At 39.5% G+C, this 24,020-nt stretch overlaps 1 protein-coding gene across 1 annotated transcript in view; it reads right to left on the reverse strand.

Moving 5' to 3' along the window:
* Positions 1 to 24,020, reverse strand: part of PRKAR2A (protein kinase cAMP-dependent type II regulatory subunit alpha) — a 112,428-nt gene that overhangs the window by 36,564 nt on the left and 51,844 nt on the right. The window contains exon 3 of the mRNA XM_044451696.1: positions 450 to 502. Within this exon, the coding sequence (XP_044307631.1) occupies positions 450 to 502 (53 nt within the window). The remainder of the gene's footprint in view (positions 1 to 449; positions 503 to 24,020) is intronic.

The following is a 24,020-nucleotide window of genomic DNA, read 5'->3' on the forward strand; positions in this document are numbered from 1 at the left end:
AATTTAAAAATGTAGCAGAAAATGCCAAAATAACTTTAAAAGTCTTAATTACACTGTAAATCTGAATGCTGAAATGTACCTAGAAATCAGTAGGAACAGATAGGCATTAAATATTCCTCAGTTCCATGCCCAGTGCTTATTGGAGGGAAGTTTCTTATTACTTTGATAAAAAAGGCAGTGAAAGGCATTTGAGAAGGTTTGAGTATCAACAGTTTTCCTAATTTTTCATGTTCCATCTAATGGAAAGCCTTCTCCTGATTTTGAAAATCCTTTATTGCTGTTTGTAACAATTCTGTAATGCCTTAAAGAAGAAAGTGTCACTGGTTCATTTTATTATGAAATTTAGAGAAAGGAGGTAAAACACACAGAACTGCTTACTGCAGAATCAACAATAAACACCATCCTATGGATTTGCAGAAGAATTAATTACAGGTGGTTTATCCTCTTACCCTTGGTTCTGTATCTTCCTCTTCATCATCTGGGTTGAATGCTTCTGCACAGACTTGAAAGAGAAGGAAAGATTTATATTTTAATGATTAATTGCCACTATGCTCCAAGAGCAATTAACTCTGTGTAGACATGTTAATTAATGTCACGTTCCATTACAACCCCCAATTTACTGTATATGATAAAGTATACATGTATATGCTGTTACTATGTGCTACTAAGTCTTCTTTGTCTAATGGCAGCAGTATGAACGAAAGCCCTCCCAACTGTCCCATCCATGCCATCCCTGCTGAGCTCTTGTAAATGTACACAGATCTCACATTCGGCTCAATATTCAGTAGGAATCACCATGCCTATTCCCGTTAAAAGAGGAAAGGGACAATGGATGTCCCAGCAGATGCAAAAGTTCTGCCCTAAGAGAAAAATACCCTCCTTCTTGCAGAACATAATGTCTACCCTTCAAATCAGGATAATTATAAACACTGCATTGCTATTTTTCTTGTCCTCTTCCTCCTCCAATAAGTAGCAGATCACATAGTCTACAACGCATCTAAACATTTATAATCAAGTATGTGCAATTTCATCAGCTCAGTTTGTACTGTACTAGAAAGAAGGCAGCGGCTGCAGTGAGGTTGCACATAGAAAGATTACCTTAATGGGATACAAGTCAGTTATTACTTTAATGTGACCATAAATTTCCAAGGAAAGTGAATGATAAGATCTCTAAAAGGCACAGTATGAACATTGGGTATAAGTTAAAGAACTCTTTTGGCAATTCCAAAAATATAGACTTGTTAAATAAGCTACAGTAATATAGTGAATCAATGTTTTAAACTAAATACCATCTACAGGAAACCATTTTAATTTTTAGATAGCAGGTTTCAGCAAACCTAACACCCACTGACAATCTCCCAATATGCTTAAAATAGGTAGAAAATCCATGTACATCTGAGTAACAGACGCACACAACCTTACTATATGACAGATCCCACCTTGTTCTTCTTTAAACAGATGGGAACGGAGACCCAGCACAGACTTCCTGCTTGAGGAAGAGGATATGGCAGAGTTTTTCTCTAATTACCCATTCCCTGGCCACTTGGTTTATAGTTTCCTTCAGCAATGTAAGTAGATAGAGGAGTTGAGGAAAAAACTTCCTAATATCTAGCTAATATTCTATGTTCACTGACATCATGGACTCAGCAGTTTGCCATTACTTTGTCTTCTTCGTTCCAGCCAGAGTGAAACATGGCAATTTGCAAATAGAGGCAGCAAATGGCATAGTGGTTAGAATGCTGAATGAGGACTTAGAAAATTCAGGCTTTAGATCTCTACTCAGCATTGAAGTTCACTGGGTTGATTTTGGCCAATTACTGTTTCTCAGCTTAAACTGCCTCACAGGGTTGTGGTTGTGGGGATAAAAATGAAGTAGAGAAAACTTACACAAGCTTCCTTAAGTTCCTTGCAGGAAAAAAATGGATATAAATATGATGGATGAACATTATTAATTACATTTTCTGCAAACAAGCTCTGATCAGCCCTTCTTACTCCTGTCACTAAGTCACTAAGGAGACTGGAATTTGAGGAACAAGAATTATCTAATTTGGTCACACTGAATTTCCCTGAAGTAGTACTTGCACGTGATCCAAGCTATTTATTTTTGTGAAATAAAACATCTCTTTTGCTTACTTCACTGCTTTTTGGAATCTATTTTACCATGAAATACATTCTAGTAATCACCACTCTGAATAGTTTTTGAAAAGAAACAGACTTATCCTACATAGATTTGTCAATCAATGGTTATTAAGCATGGCAAATGAATGTATAGTCTCAATAATTGAAGGCAGTATGCTTCTGATTGCCAGCTGCTGCAGACAAATTGACAAAGGATGCATATCATTACGCCATGCTGCTTCCCAGAGTGCATGGCTGGTTACTACTAGAAACAGAGATCTGGCCTACATGGTTCATTGATTTGATCCAGAAAGGCAGGTATTGAGATTTCCAAAACGACCCCAAAAGTGATCTTAACTTTATAATTTTCTTTTCTGTCACCCTTCTATGGCAATATTCAGGGCATTGTGCAAGTAAAAACAGCACAATAAAATACTTGTAGTCAATTATCTCACAAGGACAAATTATCTCTAGCTTTTAAAAATACAGTTTCTTTCTAAAGAGAAATTTCTTCTTTTCCTTCTTTGATTTTGCTTATACAGTCAATGTTAAGAATGGCCAAAACTAAATATCTGTTTTCACCTTATTTTTTCCCTTTTCTGTTTAGACTTTGCTGCTGAGTTTGCATCATCACAAAATTTACAGAGGCATTCTTTTCTATTTTATTAACTAGGCTGACAGCACAAATGTCTTGGCAGATTGCCCAGCCTGCTGCAGTGAATAAGCTTGGATAGAATAAGAAAAACAAGTCCCTTTCTGAAATTCTGAAATAAATGCACCATCCAGAAGCATGCAAACCATGTGAGAGATTTTAGTTCTGTTTTGTTACCTTCCCATAAGTTACTGATAAATGCATCAATATATAGGATGCTCATTCTTATGATCAAGCTTTCATTCAGGAATCAGTGCAGCTTATTTTAATGTTAAAAACAATTCAGTAAAGCTGCATTGAAGAACTGGTACCACCATGCCCTGTGCTGCTCCCCAACCTCAGCAAAAACAGATGAAAAGTAATTCTCCAACAAATTGTGTTGGCTATGATCTAAAAGAAAGCCGTTTTTAGAAAAACAGCACAGACTTTTTACTTGTAGGAATATGTTCCACATTTTAATTTATGTATGAATGAAGAAATGATGCAAGGATAGATTTGCAATTGCTTAATTATCTAGCTGATAATCAGGTGTCATTTTCTAGAGCACAGTTAATGAAACTGTAGAACAAAGATTTAAAAATTCCCTGAAAGTGGTAACACATTAAGTAAAATGTAAAAATACCCTCAAAAGCAAAAGTGTTGATATTTTTCTCACGTAATATTCTTCCCTACCTACTATATATCATTGCCTACACTGAACTACTTTACCTTGTTGGTTGCACAATACAACGCAATCCCTTATATTAATGAAGATAATATACACCACAATTCCAGTTGTGGCGTATAACAAAAAGAGAGCTTGTGCAGTCTAGCAGATAAGAGTTCAACATGGACAAGTAACTAGAAACAATGGTGTAGTCTCAATCAAATCATCCCCAGTATAAAATGGAAATTGCAGGGTTATATATAATTCTGTGTGGACCTCCATGCACTAAGACATTAGTATGAACAGCTCCTTATAGCATTCAGAAGTTTACCCAATCCAGTCAGAACCATTCACTATAAAATAGGATGATATTTCTACAATGTTTAATTTAAAATCACTTAACAGCAGCAAACAGTATCTCGTAAAACCAAACCACCATATCGAAGAAGAGACTACCACTATCTCAGGGACACTTATGTAGTAGAGTAGACCACAATTTTATAATACAGAGCACCTTGCAGGATGTTAACAAAAGCTTTGTCAAGTCTATGGAAACAAAGAGGTTAATACATACTTCCCAAATCTGGTACATCCCAATATCTTGGATTACAACTCTGATAATCCACAACCATAAAAGACATGAGTAGAGTTGTGGGCTATCATCAAGAAGGCATTAGGTTGAAGAAGCATAGGTTAAAGTAGTAAAAAGAGCCCATGTAAATAACAAGCTGTCAAGAAGTCCCTGGAAAACAGTCTTCCACAAGTAGGCAGTCACATGTGGAGCTTTACTGATGTTGCCCCTTAGATACACAAAGAAGGGGTCCTCAAGCTATGCACAAGCAATGCAGTTTTTACTTCATGATAAAGAACAAGCTCACAATAAGCAGAATAAGCAGTAGTTTAACCCAGAAATTGGAAAGGGGGCATGGGAACACATGTGCCAACTCTTGCCCCTCACCACATCTTTTCAAAAAACTTTCAAAACAACCCAATAACACCACGTTCCTGTGCTGTTTCAGGTTGTCTGCACCCAGAAACTCTGGCTTGTTTCTGGGTTAAATAACCCAAAGTTAATCCAACAACAAACCGTGATTGTTTATTTTGGATCTATACAGGCCAATAACCGAAGCTCTCTAGATTCATGACAATTAATAAAATTACAAAAATATACATTAAAATACAGTATAAAATTCCAATATATAAATGTAGAACAGCTTTAAAAAATCAGTAAACAAAAGTATAAAACCATTTAACATGTAAAACAGAGTATAATCACTGAAACTAGGCTATCCCTCTACAGACAGGAGCATAGTTGAGCTTCCCAATGAAGCTTGTGCACTCAGTGCCACTGAGGCCGCCTGAGCCTCAATTGACAATGGCAGATCAAGGAGAAGTCCCAAGCTATGAACCTGCTCCTATAGGTGGAGTGCAACTCCAACCAGAGCTGGTTGAACACCCTCCACCCAGTCAGAGGAACCACCCACCAACAGCATCTCAGTCTTGCCTGATCTGAGCTTAAGTTTATTAGCCTTACCCAGTCCATTGTCTTAGCCAGACACCAGCACATCCATAGCTTCACCTGAGGATGCAAAGGAGTGTCATCCCAGAAGAGTACTACTGTCAGTGGTTTCAAAAGCCAATGAGAGATCAAGGACTATCACAAGGTCACACTCCCTTTGTCCCTCTCCTTACACAGGTCATCATTCAGGTGGCCAAAGGTGTTTCCAGTTCAAACCCTGGCCTGGACTGCAACTAAAATGGATCCAGATAACCAGTCTCATCCAAAAGTGCCTAAAGCTACTTAAGAACCTTGCCCAGGAAGGGAACATTTGCCACAGGCCTGACATTGCTAAGATCTTCCAGGTCCAGAGGGGACTTCTTAAGGAGTGGTCTCACCACACCTCTTTCAGGTATCATGGGACCACGCTCTCTCTCAAGAAGGCATTAATTACCTCCTTGGCCCAGCAAGCTGTTCCCTCTCTGCTGTTTTTTATTAGGCAGGAGGGGCAAGGATTTAGAATAGAGGTAGCTACATAAACCTGTCCAAGCACATTGTCAACATACGCAAGCTGCACCAACCGAAACCCACCCAATAAAATTAGACTAGGTTGTGCTCTGGGAACCTCACCAGACTCAATTGCTGTAACACTGGATACAAAGTCCTGGTGGATTTTCTCCTGGAAGTGCCTAGCGAGTATGTTACAGGAGGCCTCACCTCAGACAAGCCTACAGCAATTTTAGGGTCCGTATGTAACAGGTTCCAAACAACCCTAAAAAGCTCTTCTGGGCAACAAGTAGAAGATTGAACAGAGGCAGTGCTCTCTCACTGCCCCCAAGTATACCTGACTACAGGCAAATATCAGGGCTTGATGAGAATGAACTATTTTAATGCCCCCACCACCACCCTTACAGAGAGGGAAAGCTGCCGTCAGTCTACACTTCAACAGGTAATGATGTGATCACGGCAAAGGGACTGAATTAAAGTGTCCACACTCAAATCACCATGTCCATGTCCAAATTAAAAAACAGGTCTAAAGTGTGCCCCACTACATGCATTGGGCCAATGATATGCTGGGACAGTCCCATGGTCGTCAAGGAATCCATGAAATCCTGATCTATCCCAGACATTGTGCCCTCAGCACAAATGTTGATACCCCCAAAGACCAAGAGCTTCACCACTGAGACATCACTGCATTATCAACTCCTTAACTCTGGTTTAACCCATAAAAAGGCACAGTTCTGAATTCAGACATCACAAAACAACTGAGGAACAGTCATGGCATGTGAACCTGGTCAATGATTCTATATCCAGTCTGAAACCAACATTTTGAGGGAGGAAATCTGGCCTTCCAAAACAGTTTTTAGAACCATACATGCTTTGCAGTGCCAGTTTAATTTGTAAGTCCCACCAGCTTTAATAAGATGTACTCCCAGAAAGGTCCGTACATGAATGCAGCCTTACCATTGAAAATCTCACCAAATGGGTGAAGATAAAACAGGACTGATAAATATAAAAGGAACAACTGATAGGTACAATTATTCCCAGAACAGGTAAAAACCAGGTATTTGAAATGTGTCCTCAAATGTTATCTTTCCATATAATGGCTAGAATAGCAGCCTTCACTTGGGAAAGCCATTCTAGTCATGTAGATCTGTGAAAAGAATCTGACAAAATGGTCCATGATATCCCGATTAGCAAGCTAGTTAAGTGTGGGCCAGGCAGCACTACTACAAGGTAAACCCACAACAGTGCTCAAAGGCTACTCATGAACGGTTCCACATCAAACTATGGCATGCTATCAAGTGGGATCCTGCAGGGTTCAATTCTGAACCTATATTCGACCTTAGCAGACAAAAGAGAAATTTGAAATGAGCATATCAGATATCAGATTTTTAAAGAATTCAGCTAAATTGGAGCAAGTTCAGAAAAGGGCAACCAAGATGATCAAAGGATTAGAAATTAAGTCCTACGAGAAAAGTTAAATAGAATTGGGTATTTTAACCATAACAAAGTCTGAGGGGAAGATGATATAGCACTTTTCAAATACTAAAAGTGTTGTCACACAGAAGAGGATGCAACCTGATCACCCAAGACCGTATGATGCAACATAACGGGCTTAGGTTACAGGAAGCAGCTTTTGGTTGATCATCAGGAGAAAGCGTTCCTACAGTCAGAGAAGTCATATACTGGAAGCAATTGCCAGAGTGATGGTGGACTCTTTTATCCAAGGAAAGACTGGACAGCTTTCCTAGTCTTAAACTAGATTTGTGCACTAAGCAGGTGGCTGGATTCAATAGCCTTAATGGCTCCTTCCAACTCTACAATTTTATGCCAAATCCATAACCCACAACCACTGGGTTCACATAACATTCTAATACCAAGCAGGAGTAGGATATGCAATCTGGCACCACAGCATGGAGCCCACCCCAAGTTAATGCCTCTATTTTCCTAGGGCATTTTATAAAATAAGAGTAGCCATGCTGTAATAAACCACAGGCTTATCTAAGCTAGCCTTTCCCTTCAGCAGAACAAGAATTCAATAAAACCGTCCTACTCTAAAGAACAAAATGTAGCCATAGTGGATCATAGCAAGGGTCCACTTAGTTCTGCATTCTATCCCCACAGTGGACAACCAGCTGCCCACAGGAAACCAGAAGCACAAGTGTAACCTCCCGCCCATGTTTCCCAGCAACTGGTATTGAGAAACATACTGTCTCCAGTATATTGCCATCATGACAAGTAGGTATTGACAGCTTTCTTCTCCATGAATCTGTCAAATCCCCTTCCAAACCCATCACTGCCAACCCAACTTTGCTGCCTTCACTAGATGACCCGTACTCGATGAGGAACCCAAGAGGTAAATTCAAAAATATTAATATGCATATAATATATTCAGTGATGTGTGCATGTGCACACTTAACTAACTACAAAAGTGGTATATGGAATTAACATATTAGAAACAGGGAATTACATTTAATGCTAGCTTCTTGTGCTATGAAGTAATGAATAAGAGAATTAAAAACATTACCTCTTTCTGAAGTCCTAAAGATAGTCTTCTACAAGATCAAATTTGTTAACAAATTAACAATTTTACAAGGGGTATCTGAAAAGGTCACAGTTTTCCACCAGAGACTGAATAAAAAAAAAGTACTGTGAATAGTTAACCCCATGCCTGGATAATGCATTTAGATGAGCTAAACTGAAAGCACTTGTTCAGTAAATGTCTTGCTACTAGACCAAATTAGAAGATGATAAAATGAGTATGGAGTAATGTTTTAGAGGAGAGGGAGCAAATGAATGTAGAAACATAAGGATCAATTGAGATAGTTGGGATTACACTAATTTATGGCTCATGTAAACTGCCCAGAGAGCTTCAGCTGTGGGATGGAATATAAATGAAATGAACAGCAGCAGCAGCAGCAGCAGCAGCAGCAACAACAAGTAGTTCCAATTGAGCTCTGATTCTAATTTAAAGTGCTTGTTTTAACATATGAAGCCCTAAATGGCTTAGAACCAGGATGCCTGAAGGACAGCCTACTTCCATGTGTAGCTTCCTGGTCCCTAAGTTCAGGTTTGGAAGCCCTTCTGAAGGAGCCATCCTCCAAGGAGGTAAGGAGGATGGTGAGCAGAAGAGGGGCCTTCTCAGTGGTTGTGTTTCACCTGTGGAATAGCTTTCCAAAGGCAGTTTACCTGGTATCTCCATTACAGTATTTCCAGCATCAAGCAAAAACATTTTCCAGGCATTTTTATAATTGATTTCATTCACACATTTTAATGAAATTGTGATTTATATTGTCTTAGAATTTTAACTTATTGTTTTACCTTCTCACAGCTTAACTCTCAGCTGCATATTGTTGTATATTGTGTGATTTGTGTTTACTAATGTGTTTTGTTTATATAGTTGGTTCATTATATTACGCATACGATTGTTTCACTGTGACTTTCTTTGTATATATGATTTTATTTTGTTATTTCACTTTTGTCACTTTGAAATCTGCCTAGAGAGTCCTATGGGACTATTGGCATAAATACATGAATATTCTCATATGGTAACTTTCTGGAATTTTGTGTGCAGACTCCAAAACAAAATGCATTTTCCTAGTTCTATGGCTAATATTTCTTTCAATTACAGAGTCAAAGAAGTATCTTTGCAATCAACATGAATATGTTCTATGAACAATTAACATTTTAAGAGCTTGGTCAATGTATCCAATCTACATCAGACAATACCCCACAGAGGGAGGGGTAAACAATTGTTTCCCAGGCTTTTGCATCTGGTTCTTCTTGCAACAGTTTCCATCTTCCTAGGAAAGCATTTTAAAACCACAGAGGCTTTTGGCTACAGGTGATATAGAAGTTAAATAAATAAACATACATCTCCAGTTTTATGATTCAGATGAGGGAAAGAGGCTTCTAACAAGTGGGAAAGGGGGTTGGGGGTTCAATGTGGCTTTGGGAATTGTAGAATTAAACAGCTTGCAGTTGTACATTTCATTAACATGGTTCCAAGCAACATTTTATAACTCTGCATTTACTTGAACGTTTCAACTTTGGATGAAAAAATGTTCTAAAAATCAGTTATTTGTGATGACATACGATATGCAAGAAAGACGACACAGTGGTGCATTAAGGAGGGACTAAATGAAAAATCTCAAGCTGGCTGTCCTTGCAAAAGAGTGGTGTTTCACTACAGTTCATCCCTTTCAGTCTCTCTGCTGAGATAGAAAGCAAAGTATGTCAGAACCCAGCTGGCCCTCCTGACTGGATACTAGCTGGAAAAAGACAGGCAAAAGTACCGGCTCATGAGGCTAGCTACTCATGTGGCTTGGATATTTCACTGACTGATTTTATTATTAAAAGTACATTCTGCACTATTAGCCCAAGAGCTCTCTTAGACGCCCTATTACTGTAAAGTGGTATTTTGAGAAGGAAAGTGTGCAACATAAGCTGTAAACCTGTATCTCTTGAAAACCAAACTGAAGCCTTGAAGTTCCTCCAGATAAGGATTTTTTTTCATACAATTGTACATCTTCCATCCTTGAAAAATGTGTTTCTTGCAGGCTTCCTGCACACTTCTTGGCACTACTTCTGCAGTGGTTAAAGTCTGCAACCTCTTCCCCCAGTCAGCCCACCCACCACTATAACAAGTACTGTGTGAATCTGCTTGTGCTAATACCATCAGGCAGGGTCTGATACTAGCTGTAACAATTCCCCATGGCCACACCATATGATTTCAAAACTTCATTCTATTTTAAAAGAAGTACATGCAGGGTATCCCCTTAAGAGAATTTAACTAGCTTAGTAGAAAGGTTTCCACTACAGAGATTCCCCATGAAGAGGGGAGTTGATGCTTAAGGTTCTGAAGACCTCTTTAGTACCAGAGAGCACTTCTGCTTTTTCTTTTTATTTAAAGGATTTTACAGCATATTTTCTATTGTTCAAATAAGTTTAAAGATTAAAACTCCAAAAAGTGGCTATCCTCATCTCAGCTGGGTAACCCTTTCATCATGTGGAGTCAAGATATTTCACTAATGACAATGGATCAAAGCTAATACAAGTATATCATTAAAGAAAAATGTATTTTTTACCCAATTGGAGGTCCAGATTTAACATAATTCTTGGCATTTAAAATATAGTTGTACTAGCTCTCATTAGCAGAAACCTGACCACATCACCTCTACACACTATTTGAAAGAGTCCTATTTTCAGCTCCAAAATATTTATACAAACACTGCATTTCCACCCTTTGTTCTGAAATGTATCTCTACTTAATAAACATAAAATAATACAGTCCAAAACAAGTATAGGTACATTCTTGCAATAAAATATATATGTACATAACTGCTGATCTGAGTATCAGTCAAAAGGTCAATCTTAACACAAAAAGAATAACATTGTTTGGGAATCTTAGCAACGGAGATGTTTTGGCAATTCCATTTCAAACAAGTTTTGCATGCTTTCTGAAGAAGCATGAGCAATGTTTGAGGCTCCCTCTCTAAGGCCCTTTCAAAAGAAATCAAAATGAACTTGTTTTGATGGGATTTTAAAGTTTAAAATATTAAATTGATGCAAACTTTCACTAACAGCTCTTCGAGGTCAGTGCTCTCTAGAATGCATTTTCATTCTATTTCTATTAGTATATTAGATTTTTCATCTAAAATATTCTAAAAATTGAAGAAAAGCATAATTATAAATTGTGCTGATTTATAAATTATTATAAATCAGATTCCACATCAAAAGTGTGTATTATTATGTGATATTAAGAATATGCAACAACACCTACAAAGGATCAGAACGATAAATCACCTGTTCACTGTAGGCTGCCAGTTCCAGTACCTTGAGTGCAACGACACCATCCATCCACATGTGCACACGCCCATTAATTCCATTCTCCTTTTCCCATCCCCTTCTTTCTCCTCCCGTCCTTTTATTTCTTCCCTATTTCTCTCTATTTTTGTTCTCTCTGTTTTTGCCTCTCCCCCTCACCAGGACTCTGCCCACCTTGTAAGGTGTCCACGGCCTCCAGCAATAGGAAAACAAGAGACAGACTCACATGAACTCAGAGGCCTGACCAGAGGATGTGGATGCGAAAGCATCTTTCCAGTAGGTGCCACACTGTTCTAGCGACTGCTCCATGTCTGGGCCTCCAAGCTAGAGTGCGCACCTGCTCCCCTCCTGGTCTCCTCATAGTGGTGCCAGCTGGCAGGGGAAGGTACAGGAAATACCAGTAAGTCCAAGTGCTGCAAACAACAACCACAGGTTGTCTACTTCAGCTTTTAAAAATCAGCAATGACCTTAATTTTACAGGTCAATCTTTAACCTGGGGCACATGGACACATGTGCTTGACTGAGCCCCACTCAAATGCAGCAGGAGCAATAGTCACATATGTCTGAGAGTTTTTCTGACAATTTTTTTCAAATGCTGCCACTTTACCTGAACACACAAATTATTCCTACACTTGACACATTTTTATACAAAAGGAGCATTCTAGGGATTTAACACGAGCCCTTCAAAACCAATATTCCTCCAATACGCCTGTGTTATTTTCTCCCAGTTTTCCCTCCCGTGCCAAATGTCCACATGGCTTTTTGAGCTTTTTACTAAACTCAAGGCAGCTCAAATGTGTGTGAATACCTTTAATACAAAGACGTGCCAGTTAGAACCAGCCATATGAACACGATGTTCCCCTAAACAAGGAAAGAGCAGTTCAAGGTAAACATGTTTGTTGATCCTATGCCAAGTCATTCCACAGAAAGAGAATTTCTGAAGAGGCTTTTGGATAAGATATCTGCCCCTATAAAAGACCCACTGGAAACTATGACTCAACTTCACGACCACAGCTTTATAATTCAAGGCACATCATTTATTTAGATAAGGTTTAAATATATCAGATCTGTGTAACTAAGGCAAATTCAGCAAGGCACTGAGCTCCCAATTATGTCACTGTGTCTCAAAAATAAGCAATAGTGTGTGTGTCATCCTTTTAGTAGGGGTAGAGAAAGGAGATGTGTGAAATTTACTTTAAGCCTTTTTTGGTACAGTATTTTAAGCCTAAATGAAGCACATGACTCAGGCTGGTCTGTAGCTTTTGCAAAGATTGTTAAATGCAAGTGCTTGACAGGAAAATAAAGATGCATTCAAAGAAAACATCCTTTTAGAAACAGGAAATGATCTTTGAAATGCAGTTTTAAGCAGTACCTGTTACTTTTTAAAAAGAATCCACTGAAAGGTTTACTTCAGTAATGAATGGTACAGAAAGATCACTAGGCAATGCCTGTACTATAAGAGGAGTGGGCAGAAATAGATTGCTTGAAGTTTTAGATTAAGTCACAGTATTTCTGAACATAAGTCCAAACCATTTGAAGGTCTGCCTTCTGCCAATTCCTGCTATAGAGCATGTGTCCCCACCACAGCGTTTCTGGGGGAAGGGAGCTGCCTCTTCTGATATGCCACCAAATGTGCTGGTAAAATGCAATACGACGGCAGCAGCCATGTTGTGATTCCCAGAGGCTTGTGGAAAAAGATTTGCTTTACAACAAGGCATGCATTTCCCAGGTCACTGAGGCCCCATTGGTGAGGGTGTTCAAAGATACCATGCTGGACATGCATATGGTGGGCATGTCATGGGCAGAGCCGGCTGGAGCCGGGGGTCAGACTAGATGGCCCGGGAGACCCCTTCTGACTCACTCTGATTCTATGTTTCTACACCTTAGTTAACAGCAAAACTGCATCTTTTCTGCCACTCTCCTATCAAAGTTTAGTGGCACACTTGGTGGAGAAAGTGCAATGTCTGCTGAGTTCCAGGAGGATGCAGATTTAGGCATCTAGATCAGCAGAAGTTGCTCATCCTAGTGTAGGACTTACAAACACTACTGAAAGTGTCAGAAAAAAATCTCACATGCAAACAACTCCATACGAATTCCAGAACATGTACTATTAAAACTGGGCTTTCTTTCACAGCAATATTTTTTGCTGTTCAGTCCATCACTGTCCACCCTGTCTCTCCAGGCAAGCTAGTGAGAGGCAGTGTGGTGCAGTGGTTAAGAGAGCAGATCTGGTGCTCAGGCAATCTGAGTCCTAATACCAATTCAGCCATGGATCCAACTGGGTGACTTTGGGCCAGTCACAGACTCTCAGCCCAACCTACCTCACAGGGTTGTTGATGTGGGGATAAGATGGAGAGGAGGAGGAGGAGATGCAAAATGCTTTGAGTTCTTTAAAAAAGAAAAAGGTGGAATATAAATCAAATAAATAATACTTCAGAAGTCACACCCCCCGCCATGATTTCCACTTAACCAGAGTTTTAGAAAGCCAATCTAAGCATTTCACTATTTGTTTCTGTATTTATGCAAAGAGAAGGAGAATCAAAACCTCTGACAGCAAAGGTGATATAAGGCAGAAAATTTGCTAGTGCTTTTTATCTTTCCATGGAAAATTTTCCACATAATGCATGTCTGCATTTATCCATACATGTCTGGTCTGTTGTGCCGCAATCAATCATGTTAGTTAAGCTAAATACAGCATATAAACCTCTGTAAGTTATTCTTCTAAGGCAAACCTCATTATTTATTATTAATTTCATTTCTATATCACCCAATATCTGCAGCTGTCTGGGCAGCTCACAACAAACCTTTACAAACTCTATTGTTCAGTTGCCCACAGAAGAAACTAAAAAATAAGGCATGATGATCCATCCTATATGTTCAATGCAATGGGCTCCATGCTGAGTCTGGACTAGAGCTCTGCATGGCATATTTGCCCTCTACTACTAACATTATTCAACAGCAAACTGAAGGATGACTGAAACTGAAAGCAAGACTGCAATTACTCTAAAACCAGAGATGACAAAAGTGTCTGCATAAAAGTTTCTTAGCCATCTAGTACTTTTGAATTCTTTGAAATAAATCATAATGCCAAAACACAAGAAGACATAACATGTGACATTACTACATTGAAAAGAATGAAGGCAGAAAGTTGTTAAATATAAATATGGTGAGTAGTAGTATATTAATAATGTAACAATAACAGAGAAGCATTTAACAACATGTAGAAATTGTCCTGAAAAAATATAAGACAAATAGAGGAAACTACTACAATGAAGTGGTAGAACTCATTTACAGCATTGAAAAATTGTCTGGAAAAATTTCCAATTCTATTTTTTTCCCAGAAAACCCATATCACTTCAGCTGCTATATTTCAGTCAAAAATGACTGTCTGCACCAACTAGAAAATTATTTGGACACATCAACCCCCTTGCATCCCCTGTTGATGTGACAGCCACCTGCATAATAAGCACCATACCAGTGCTGATCCCACAAAAAGTACAACATGTACCCAGTAGAAAATGAGAGTTTGCACCAGCAGCCTCTAAAAGGGCACCTGCCAGGTTAAGTCCTGGTACTCTGCTGAATACATCCATGCTGTGTGGAACCAGGATATGGACAGCTGTCCATCACTGCTTTAACCTATAACCATCCCACACACATACTGCATGAATGAAGCATAAGTAAATAATTGCACTAAGACTGTACTAGAAGTTACATTCCCTATATTCTATCAACTTTCATGGTTTTGTGAAATGTATGAATATTTCTGTTTACTGATACAGCAAAAGCAATAATTGGTCAGAAATCAATCTGCAGGTAAGACCCATCACCTAATGAAATCTGACAAAGAAGCTTCCATGTAATCGATATATCTACTTGTAACTATAAAATGGTTCTGCTACAGCTTTCTTAAGCCTGGAAGGAATGACATCAGAACATCTTGTAAGAGTCAGCGTGGTGTACCCCTTAAGAGTATGGGCCTGGGACTCGGGCAAACTGGCTTCTGGGCTTCTGGTCTCCACTCAGTCATGGTGCTAATTGAGGGACTCTGAGTTAGTCACAGACTCTCAGTCCAACCTACCTCACAGCACTGTTATTGTGAGGACAAGTTTGAGAGGAGAAGGAGTAACCCTAACCCCAACCCATAAGCTGCCTTGAGTTCCTTGAAAGAAAAAAGGGTGGGATGTAAGTATAATAAAACCAACAAGCCTACATTTGGACATGGAAAGATCTTCCTGAGACATGCTGCTGAAGGAAACAGGAGACATGCCCACACATAAATCAGCTTGATTAATTGGTTCACAGAGAACACTTTGCTAGTCTGCTACAAGCTAAACTAATGGAAGAATGTTGGCTAGAAATTCAGGTACCAATGCACTTGCAATTTAGATATAGCTTGTTCTGCATAGCCTAGTACTAGTTCTGTTTTTTAAAATAGTTATTTGTTAATGGTCACCAACATTCAGAATGGAAGACTGCTATCAGATCCAAGCTGCACCTCTATCAAAAAGCTGAGTCATGGAAACCTTGACCAAGCACTGCTGCTAACTCTGGTTCCCACTTATAGCATTGCAGCTGCTCCGGATCAAAACTCCACAGAATGAGTTCTCAACAGAAAGGAGTTTATCAGCAAGGCAGCTGACTGCCAATACTTATCAGTGATTTCCTCTGTGAGGTGGCAATGGGAATCCTTCCTGTCTTCCTAATGAGAAGACTCACATTACTTGGCAATTCATGCAAGTAGTCCATAAAAGCCTATGTTATAAGAAATTTCCTTATCTTAAAGTTGGCATAAGACTTTTTAAAGCATGACTTTGTCTGACCCAGTTCCCTACCATTGACTCACAAGTTTTGGCTATTTTTTCTTTTCATTTTCTACAAATCTTTAAATATTTCAACAGCAAGTTCAGCTAATGGTGAACATTTATTTATTCTAACAGGATTACTGCTAACTTAACATCAATTGCTCTATCTAAAACTACAAGCTGACTACAAACTAGCTTTCAAGAACAGATGGAATGTATCTAATCTGTGTGGCAAAATATTTGCAACAGCTACATACTACAAAAAGCCTTCTATGTGCAGAATTAATAACATTGAACAATGAATAACTATTTAAGAACAGTTGCTATTTCTTTTTTCAAACTGCAAGTCAAACACATTTCAGTTTTAGCTTTGTGCTGGAAATATTCTGTCAAGAGCAAGTATAGAAAGATGGCAGCAAAACTCCTGCCAAATGAAGGACATGCTTATTACCTTCACAGAAGCATAGAATAATAGATTTGGAAGGGGTCAATAAGGTCAATGTGTCCAACCCCTTGCCCAATGCAGGACTCCAAGTGAAACCATCCCTAACAGCTGGGTGGGAGAGTCATGACATCCCTACCCTAGGTGATTGGTTTCATTGTTGTGTTGCCTGAACAGTCAGGAAGTTTTTCCTGATGTTGAGTCAGAATATCCCTTCTTGTACCTCAAGCCCAATATTCCATGTCCTGCACTCTGAGGTGACAAAGAAATGATCCTTTTGCATGACAGCCTTTTAGGTGCTCCTCTATGATGACCAGGTTTGCAGTAATAGCAGCAAATTGTGGATTAATTTGTTGGGGTTGCACGCCATTACTTTTCTGAATATGTTATTTCCAACTGAGCCAACTGGAATTTGTTCTATGACATGTGAACTTAGACACTATGGATTAATCTTGGGTTAAACGATACAAATATTGTTTTCTGTTGTGGTTTAGGCTGTAGGTTAACGTAGGGTTGTTTAATCCATGACTGACTCATAGATCAGACATCACAGAGCAGCCTCCATTTGAACCCATCAAAGGTTGCATTGTTAGACATATTGATGGTATACACTATGGCAAATCATGAGTAAATTAACCCACCTTTTGGCACCACTCAGTACTAAAAGGGCCAATGCTTGCTTGAAAATAGATTTTACCTCAAAGTAAATACGAAAATCCTAATTGGAAACCAGTGGTGTGATGTAGATTTCCACTAGTATAGTTTTCTGTGGGAAAAATGTTTTCTTTCTAAAAATACATTGTTTCATAATGGATAAAGTACCAGTCAATTTGGCATTGTCAAAGTTTGCTTGTATTCTAACTCTGGTCTTAGTTCATATGAAATAAGAATTTTTTTAAAAAAATCATACGGTATAAACATAACAAACTATATTTAGTATTCCTTTAGATGACTTGAACAAGTAAAAGTCTAGAAAACATAAGATTAATACCTAACTTGGTATGCTTTATCTTATAATTATTTCTGAAATTGATTCAAAATAATGGAAAGCAACAATGTACATTTAGATAAAATAAATTACTTTGCAATTTTCAAAGAAAGCAGTTCAAATTACTTTACAGTTTTTCCACTTCTAATTCTTTATCTTATATAATGCACTAATTTAATCATGACAGTCAATCTTACATAAGCCAATCTTTTCAGGGAAGATAATTTTAAGACCTCTAATTATTTGCATAAAGTAAATTGGCAGTAGTAGTAATTAATTATACTAGTTTCATGTTTGAATATTTTTTTCAGTTAACCATCTTTAAGAAATACGAATGCATCATTTATAACTAAATGTTTACCTTTTGTGCATGCTAAAATTAGTATAACTGTCTTTTTCTGAAACAATACAAGGAAGCTGTTATGCCTTAGAACACTGAAAAGCGCGGGAATAAAAATATTTTTTCAAGGTAAAGCTTACAATTTGTTTAAAAATAACATGTAAGCAATAATAAAGCCAGGATCCTATGCATCCTTACACAAAAACTGCCACCACTCCCTCGCCAGCCATACTGGCTTGGCAGGCTGAGGACTACGGGATTTTTTTTTCTATCTAAAGGAGGACAGAATTGTGTGCTGTTACTGAATTTCTTTCCTAACCCAACTTTTCAGTCGAAATGATTCTGGCTACTGGAAAAGCAGCTGGGTTATTTACACAGGTATTTTACTTGATACAAAAAGGTCAACAGAATTTGGGGGTCTGCAACATGTGCACATACTGCAGAAGGTATTCCTGTTCTGCTGATCAGGGCAGGGACCACCCAATGCTTGTCCCAGACCCTGAACACTAATCATACTTCACAATTTACCTTTAACTGCAAAGATTTTACCTATTGCCCACACACACACAAGTCTACAAAGCTACCAATTTTTTTACATCAAAACAGATTTTCAGGATATGAATTCTGCTCAGTGCCCAGATCTGTCCAGTTCTATTTTTAGACTTTCTGTGCAAGACCCCTGCTAAAAGTTAGGTAAAACTAACTTAGCAGTTCCTGAAACATACTTCCACAAGCTGATGCCTTCCAGACTACAATTCCCAGCATCCTTGACCATTGGCCTTGTTGACTGGGGCTGACAGCAAGTGAAGTGCAAAAAGGGGAAATCATACTGGAATGTCTGCCTAAGAAATTATGCCTAGGCTGAACAGACAAAGGAAAGACTACATAGCAAAAGATGCAATCTAACTCATATGTGGTCTATATAAACCTTAGGCATAAAATACCCAGAAATAAACACCCAGGAAAGCCTGAGCAACAATTGTATGTTCAAGAAGAATGAAGTTCACTGTGGTTTCCAGCTCTCAAATCAACACGAAGAGCATTCCAGAGCCTTTCGTTACTAAGAAGATCCATTTACATGCCATTACCTGACAATACACTGTTGGCCATGGAATAACCAATAAGGCCCATTCAGAAGATTTCAGAGGTCTATTTGGTGTATATGGGAGAAGATATCCTGTTTACAGGGTTGAATGTCAGCAAAAAATTCATGAACATGGCTTGCCAACTAGAAGGCGGCCAATGCAGCTCTTTTAACATTGATATAATATTCATATAGCGAAATGCTCCCCCTAAATATTCTTGCTACTACATTCTGCGCTAGCTGCAGCTTCCAAACAGGCAAAAGAGAACCAGCATAAAGTGCATTCTAGTAGTATAATCCTGAGATAACTAAAGCCTGATTCACCACAGCTAGGCTTTCTGTACGCAAGAATGGACATAACTGTAGCACCAAACAAAATCAGTAACAGGCATTTCTGGGCACTGAAATTATATCTGGGGTTCCAGTGATAAGAACAGATACAGGAGTAGCCCCAAAGTATGGACATATTCCTTGAGAGAGAATGCAGTTCTGTTCAGAGCAGGTGAACAAAAGTCAAATTCCTATACCAGGGAACTGCCTGCTCACAGGGTCTCTGCCTTAATAGGATTCAGGTTCAGTCCATCAACCCTCTTTCAACCCACAACTGCACCAGTGTTTAGAATGCACACACCTCCTCCTGATTCAGATGTCACAGAGAAACAGAGGCAGTTAATGTACTTGCCCCTTGACCTGAATCTTGTAAGAACTAATCCCAACAGCTTCATACACATATTTAATAGCACTGGGAACAAAAACATGGACTGTGCAACCCACAGTTCATCTGCCGGGGACTACAATCAAATCACCTAGTGTTATTCTCAGGAACTGAACCTGTAATAAGAGCAGAACCGCTGTAAAAGTCTCCCCCAACTCACAGAGACAGTTCTGTGGATACCTTGTTTAATGATATACGAGCCCTTGAAAATGGTCCGGCAACTGCAACTGGTGCAGAATCCAGCTGCTTGGTCAGTGACTGGCACTTCTAGAGCAGTCCATATAACACCAGTTTTGAAAGAACTCTGGTTATTGGTTGTGGCCTGGGCCCAATTCAAGGTGCTTGTATTGACATATAAAGAAAGTCCTAAACGGTTTGGGGGCCAGCTATCTGAAGGACCATCTACACCCATATATACCTATCCACCCCCTCAGATCAGCTCAGGAGGCCCTTCTATGAGAGCCACCCCTCAAGGAGATGAGGGGGTGCCAACTAGGCGAAGGGCCTTTTCCGCTGCTGCTCTCCATCTTTGGAACTCCCTCCCTACGAAATTCACCTGGTGCTGTCTCCATTTTCCTTTTGGCACCAGGCAAAGACATACCCTTTTAGAAAAAAAATTTAAACGCTTAGCCCTGAATACTGTGGACCTTATACTGTTATGATAGATGTTTTAAGATATTAGTGTTTTAATAGGTTTTAATGTGTTTTATTATGTTTTAATATGTTTAATGTATTTTAAGCCACCTAAGAAGGCCTCAGCAGTTATAGGCAGCTCATAAATATGTGAATGAATGAATAAGTCAATGAAAGAACAGGAAGAATACAGGAGAACTAACAGGGTGAATACAAAATCAACCTATAAAGGGGGATCTCTTTTAAATTTTCTTCTGTCTCATCCATAGCAGAAAAATTCTGAATACTATATGCCAGCCTTCCCCAACCAAGTGTCCTTAAGACGCTTTAAACTACAATTTCCACGTGACAACAACTACAGTTCCTATGAGACAACTTGACCAATGGGCAGAGATGGTGGTAGATTTAGTTTGAACTATGCAGAAAGTAGCAGACTGAGGAAGGCTGCACTATTCACTCAAGTCAAATAGCTATTTCATTGACTTAATTCCAATGATGCCCAGAGTTTTTGAATTTGCTCCCCCTTCTAAACTTAAGCTACCTTCCAGGGTCCCCAACCCAATGGCAATAATCTATCTCAATCTGCCCGATTTACACTTTTGGTAACGACAATTAACAATGGTTAATACTTGTACTAATTTTCCTTTGCCTTGGGAGACATTTATTTTAGCCTGCAGTAACTACAGAATGATCTCTGTAGGCTAATTTTGTCAGAGGTTGGCTCCTAAGAAGGAACTTTTGGTTGTTCATCATGGCAGAAGAGAATAGACAGGCAGGAACCAGCCAGTTTGCACAACAAGCCGCAGTGTCACCAACAGGCAAGCAGACTCAATGTGATTCATTCTCATTCTTCCATTCCTTCTTCCTCAGTCCTGTAGCCAATATCCAAGCATGCTCCACCAAAGAATCTTTTTGTTTCCCACAATTTCTTCCCCCGCCCCACACAGAGTCTCTAAAAAGCACAATTAAGATTGCTTTTTACAGCTCCCATCCTCCATTTGCACAATTGCATTCACAATATTTATTTAATATAAAATTTAAAGTAGGAGCATCCAAAACACAGGAAAACAAGATTCCCTTCCTTGTCAATTAAATCCTCTTGATATTATATCTTAAACTGTCATTTTTCACTGTCCTTTACCCTTTTAATGCTTCCCCAAATCTCCAGCTACTCCAAAAATGGGAGATATTAACTCCCCCACATGTATACTTTGTGTGGATCATTTTCAGAGCATTAATGCTGCAGTTATTGTGACAGTTCTAAAATAAATCACAAATTTAATAGCTGGGAAATAAATGGAGGGGAAGTTGGGTGCATTTAATGGCTGAGTAGTATTTTGCACCTGCAGTAAAGGAGCAATTGTGACAGATATGCAAATTCCACCTCCATTTACTTCCCAGCCACCAAATTTGCGTATTTTTCTCAATCCAGGATGCCTGCAACCCACAATAAAATTGCTCTCTGAAGTTCAGACATGCCAGTTCATTGTGGGTCAAACACCTCCTAAAGCCATGGGTTGTCAAGTTGGCATGCTACCCAAAAATATGGCACCATGCTGGAGCAATCTAAATTTGAACAAAATGACTATCAACCATGGCTAATTACACATAAGCTTTTCTTGTCATGCAAATCCAGTCACAGGTTGCCAACATGCAAACTGAATCTAAATATTTAGATATATTCTAGAATTATAACATGTCCGTAGTAACCTGCTGCACCTATTCTGAAAATGGCTTATGAAGAAGGCAAATAGGCAATAGATATTCACAGAATCTGATCTGTCAGAAGGCAGAAGCTTGAAAATGTTCTCCATTCTCTTCTGTGTCCTATTCCTATTCTTCACTAAAGAAAAAATATATTTAGCTTTCTGACCTATCTTAATTTTTACAGCTGCTAATAAACCCGACTGAATTTGGAACCATTTTCTTATGCTAATTTAACACTTCATGGAGCAATCCAGATCCAACTTGGTAACAAAATGTTTTTGTGGTGGGCATGGACAGAAAAGGGATTTTTTAATTCAGATCAATTGATGAGTACTAATGATTAGTTTCTGCCTCGTACTTAAAATAACTTGACAGCAATGACTGAACGGCAATGCTTGCTATTGCAGTGCATGTTGCTGTCCAGTTTTGGCCCTGCCACTTTTACATCAGAGTCTCCATCATTACCGAAAGTATTTATGCAAGGCTCCAACAAGGCAAGCCCATTCCAAAGCAAATCAACAGTCGGAGATCTCCCAGTGAGTCCCAAACCATCTCCGAGTGAGTGATCCACCACCCCCCGCCCGTGCTGCGAGACAGCAGCACGCGCATGTGTACGGCAGGCAGGTGGCAGCAGCTTGCTCGCTCGGAGACCATCTCCGAGCGAGCCCCCACCTCCCCACCCATGCAGCAAGCATGTGCACAGGCGGCGAACAGCAGCGCGGACCGGATGGATGGCCATGGCGGGCCGGATCTGTCCCGCAGGCCTTAGTTTGAGGACCCACAGTCAGGGGTCCTCCAACTTTTTCACCGGGGGGCCAGTTGAAAGCTGCCGGCGCTGGGCATGGGCCAGAAAGGTGGTGCCGGCGGTGCACACGGGCTGGCGCGAAGGTGAGACATGCTGAGGCGGGGGTGGGGTGCGCAGTGAGGCAAGGGGAGGCGAGGCATGAGCAGGTGGGCACGGCAAGGGGAGGCAAAGCGCGGGTGGGCGCGCAAGACAGTGGCTTGCTCGCTTGGAGATCATTTTCTCTGAGCAAGCAAACTGCTGCCTCCCCGCAAGCTGGGTGGCAGGTCCAAATGGGCTTGGCGGACCAGATCCAGCCCCTGGGCTGTAGTTTGAGGACCCATGGCCTAGATACTGCACTGTTTTCCTGCAGCTGTGAGAGCTCCTGTAACATGACGCTAATTACATCCTGAAACTTATTGCAATGGCTTGAAAAAGGGACTCATGGAACTATGTAGTTTTTAGCACTCAGGTTAGGTTCCCAAATTTACTAAAGAGTGTAGGAATATGTTCTCACGAGAGAACTGGTATAGTGCTTTTTCAATATTAGTTGACCAATATTAGAAATATTTTCTTCCCTTTAGCCATAAATGCCATGTGAGTTCCCTTTGAAATTGATTCAATTTTTAATTTTACTATAATATGGTGCCTTGGTATTTAAAACTCTTTCTACTGAGGTTTAACTCATGCTACCCAATACTGAATAAGTATCACTTATAGAAGAACTGATGTGTCTACAAAGCACTGGAGCAGTTCTAGTGGTGACCAACAACAGTCTGTGGGTTTTGTAATGTTCTGCATCTTTTTCTTTTCATTTTTAAAGCCAGCTGGGGTTTAAGGCATGTCTAGGGGAAAATTCCGTTTGAGTCCACATGCCTGCAATACATGATTGCAAAAGTCATAAATTACAATAGCACAAATGTTAAATATATACGAGGATCAAAATGAATGGATATCCTAAAAGGCTCTTATTGGCCCAAGTAAACTTTTAATGGGGTTGCCTCAAGTTGCAACATTTGAAGCTAACAATTAAACATTAATTTACTCAGTAGTGATCACCTATCACTCATCAAGCTCTTTGAAATGCCATGCAAATCGTCAGTGGCAGGGAAATATGAAATTAGAAGCTTATCTCTGGCTCGATGCAGAACCAGTCTGCCCATCCCAACATATATGCATTACAATAAATTGTGGCTGCAAAACTGTCAGAGAAGAGCTGTTCCATCATAAAGCTGCCAAGTTTAGCCTAAACCAAGATCTTCAGCAAGAACTACTGGAAAA

The sequence above is a fragment of the Varanus komodoensis genome, unplaced genomic scaffold (genome assembly GCF_004798865.1).
Source record: "Varanus komodoensis strain SLA01 unplaced genomic scaffold, ASM479886v1 scaffold6_4, whole genome shotgun sequence".
Classification (NCBI taxonomy): domain Eukaryota; kingdom Metazoa; phylum Chordata; class Lepidosauria; order Squamata; family Varanidae; genus Varanus; species Varanus komodoensis.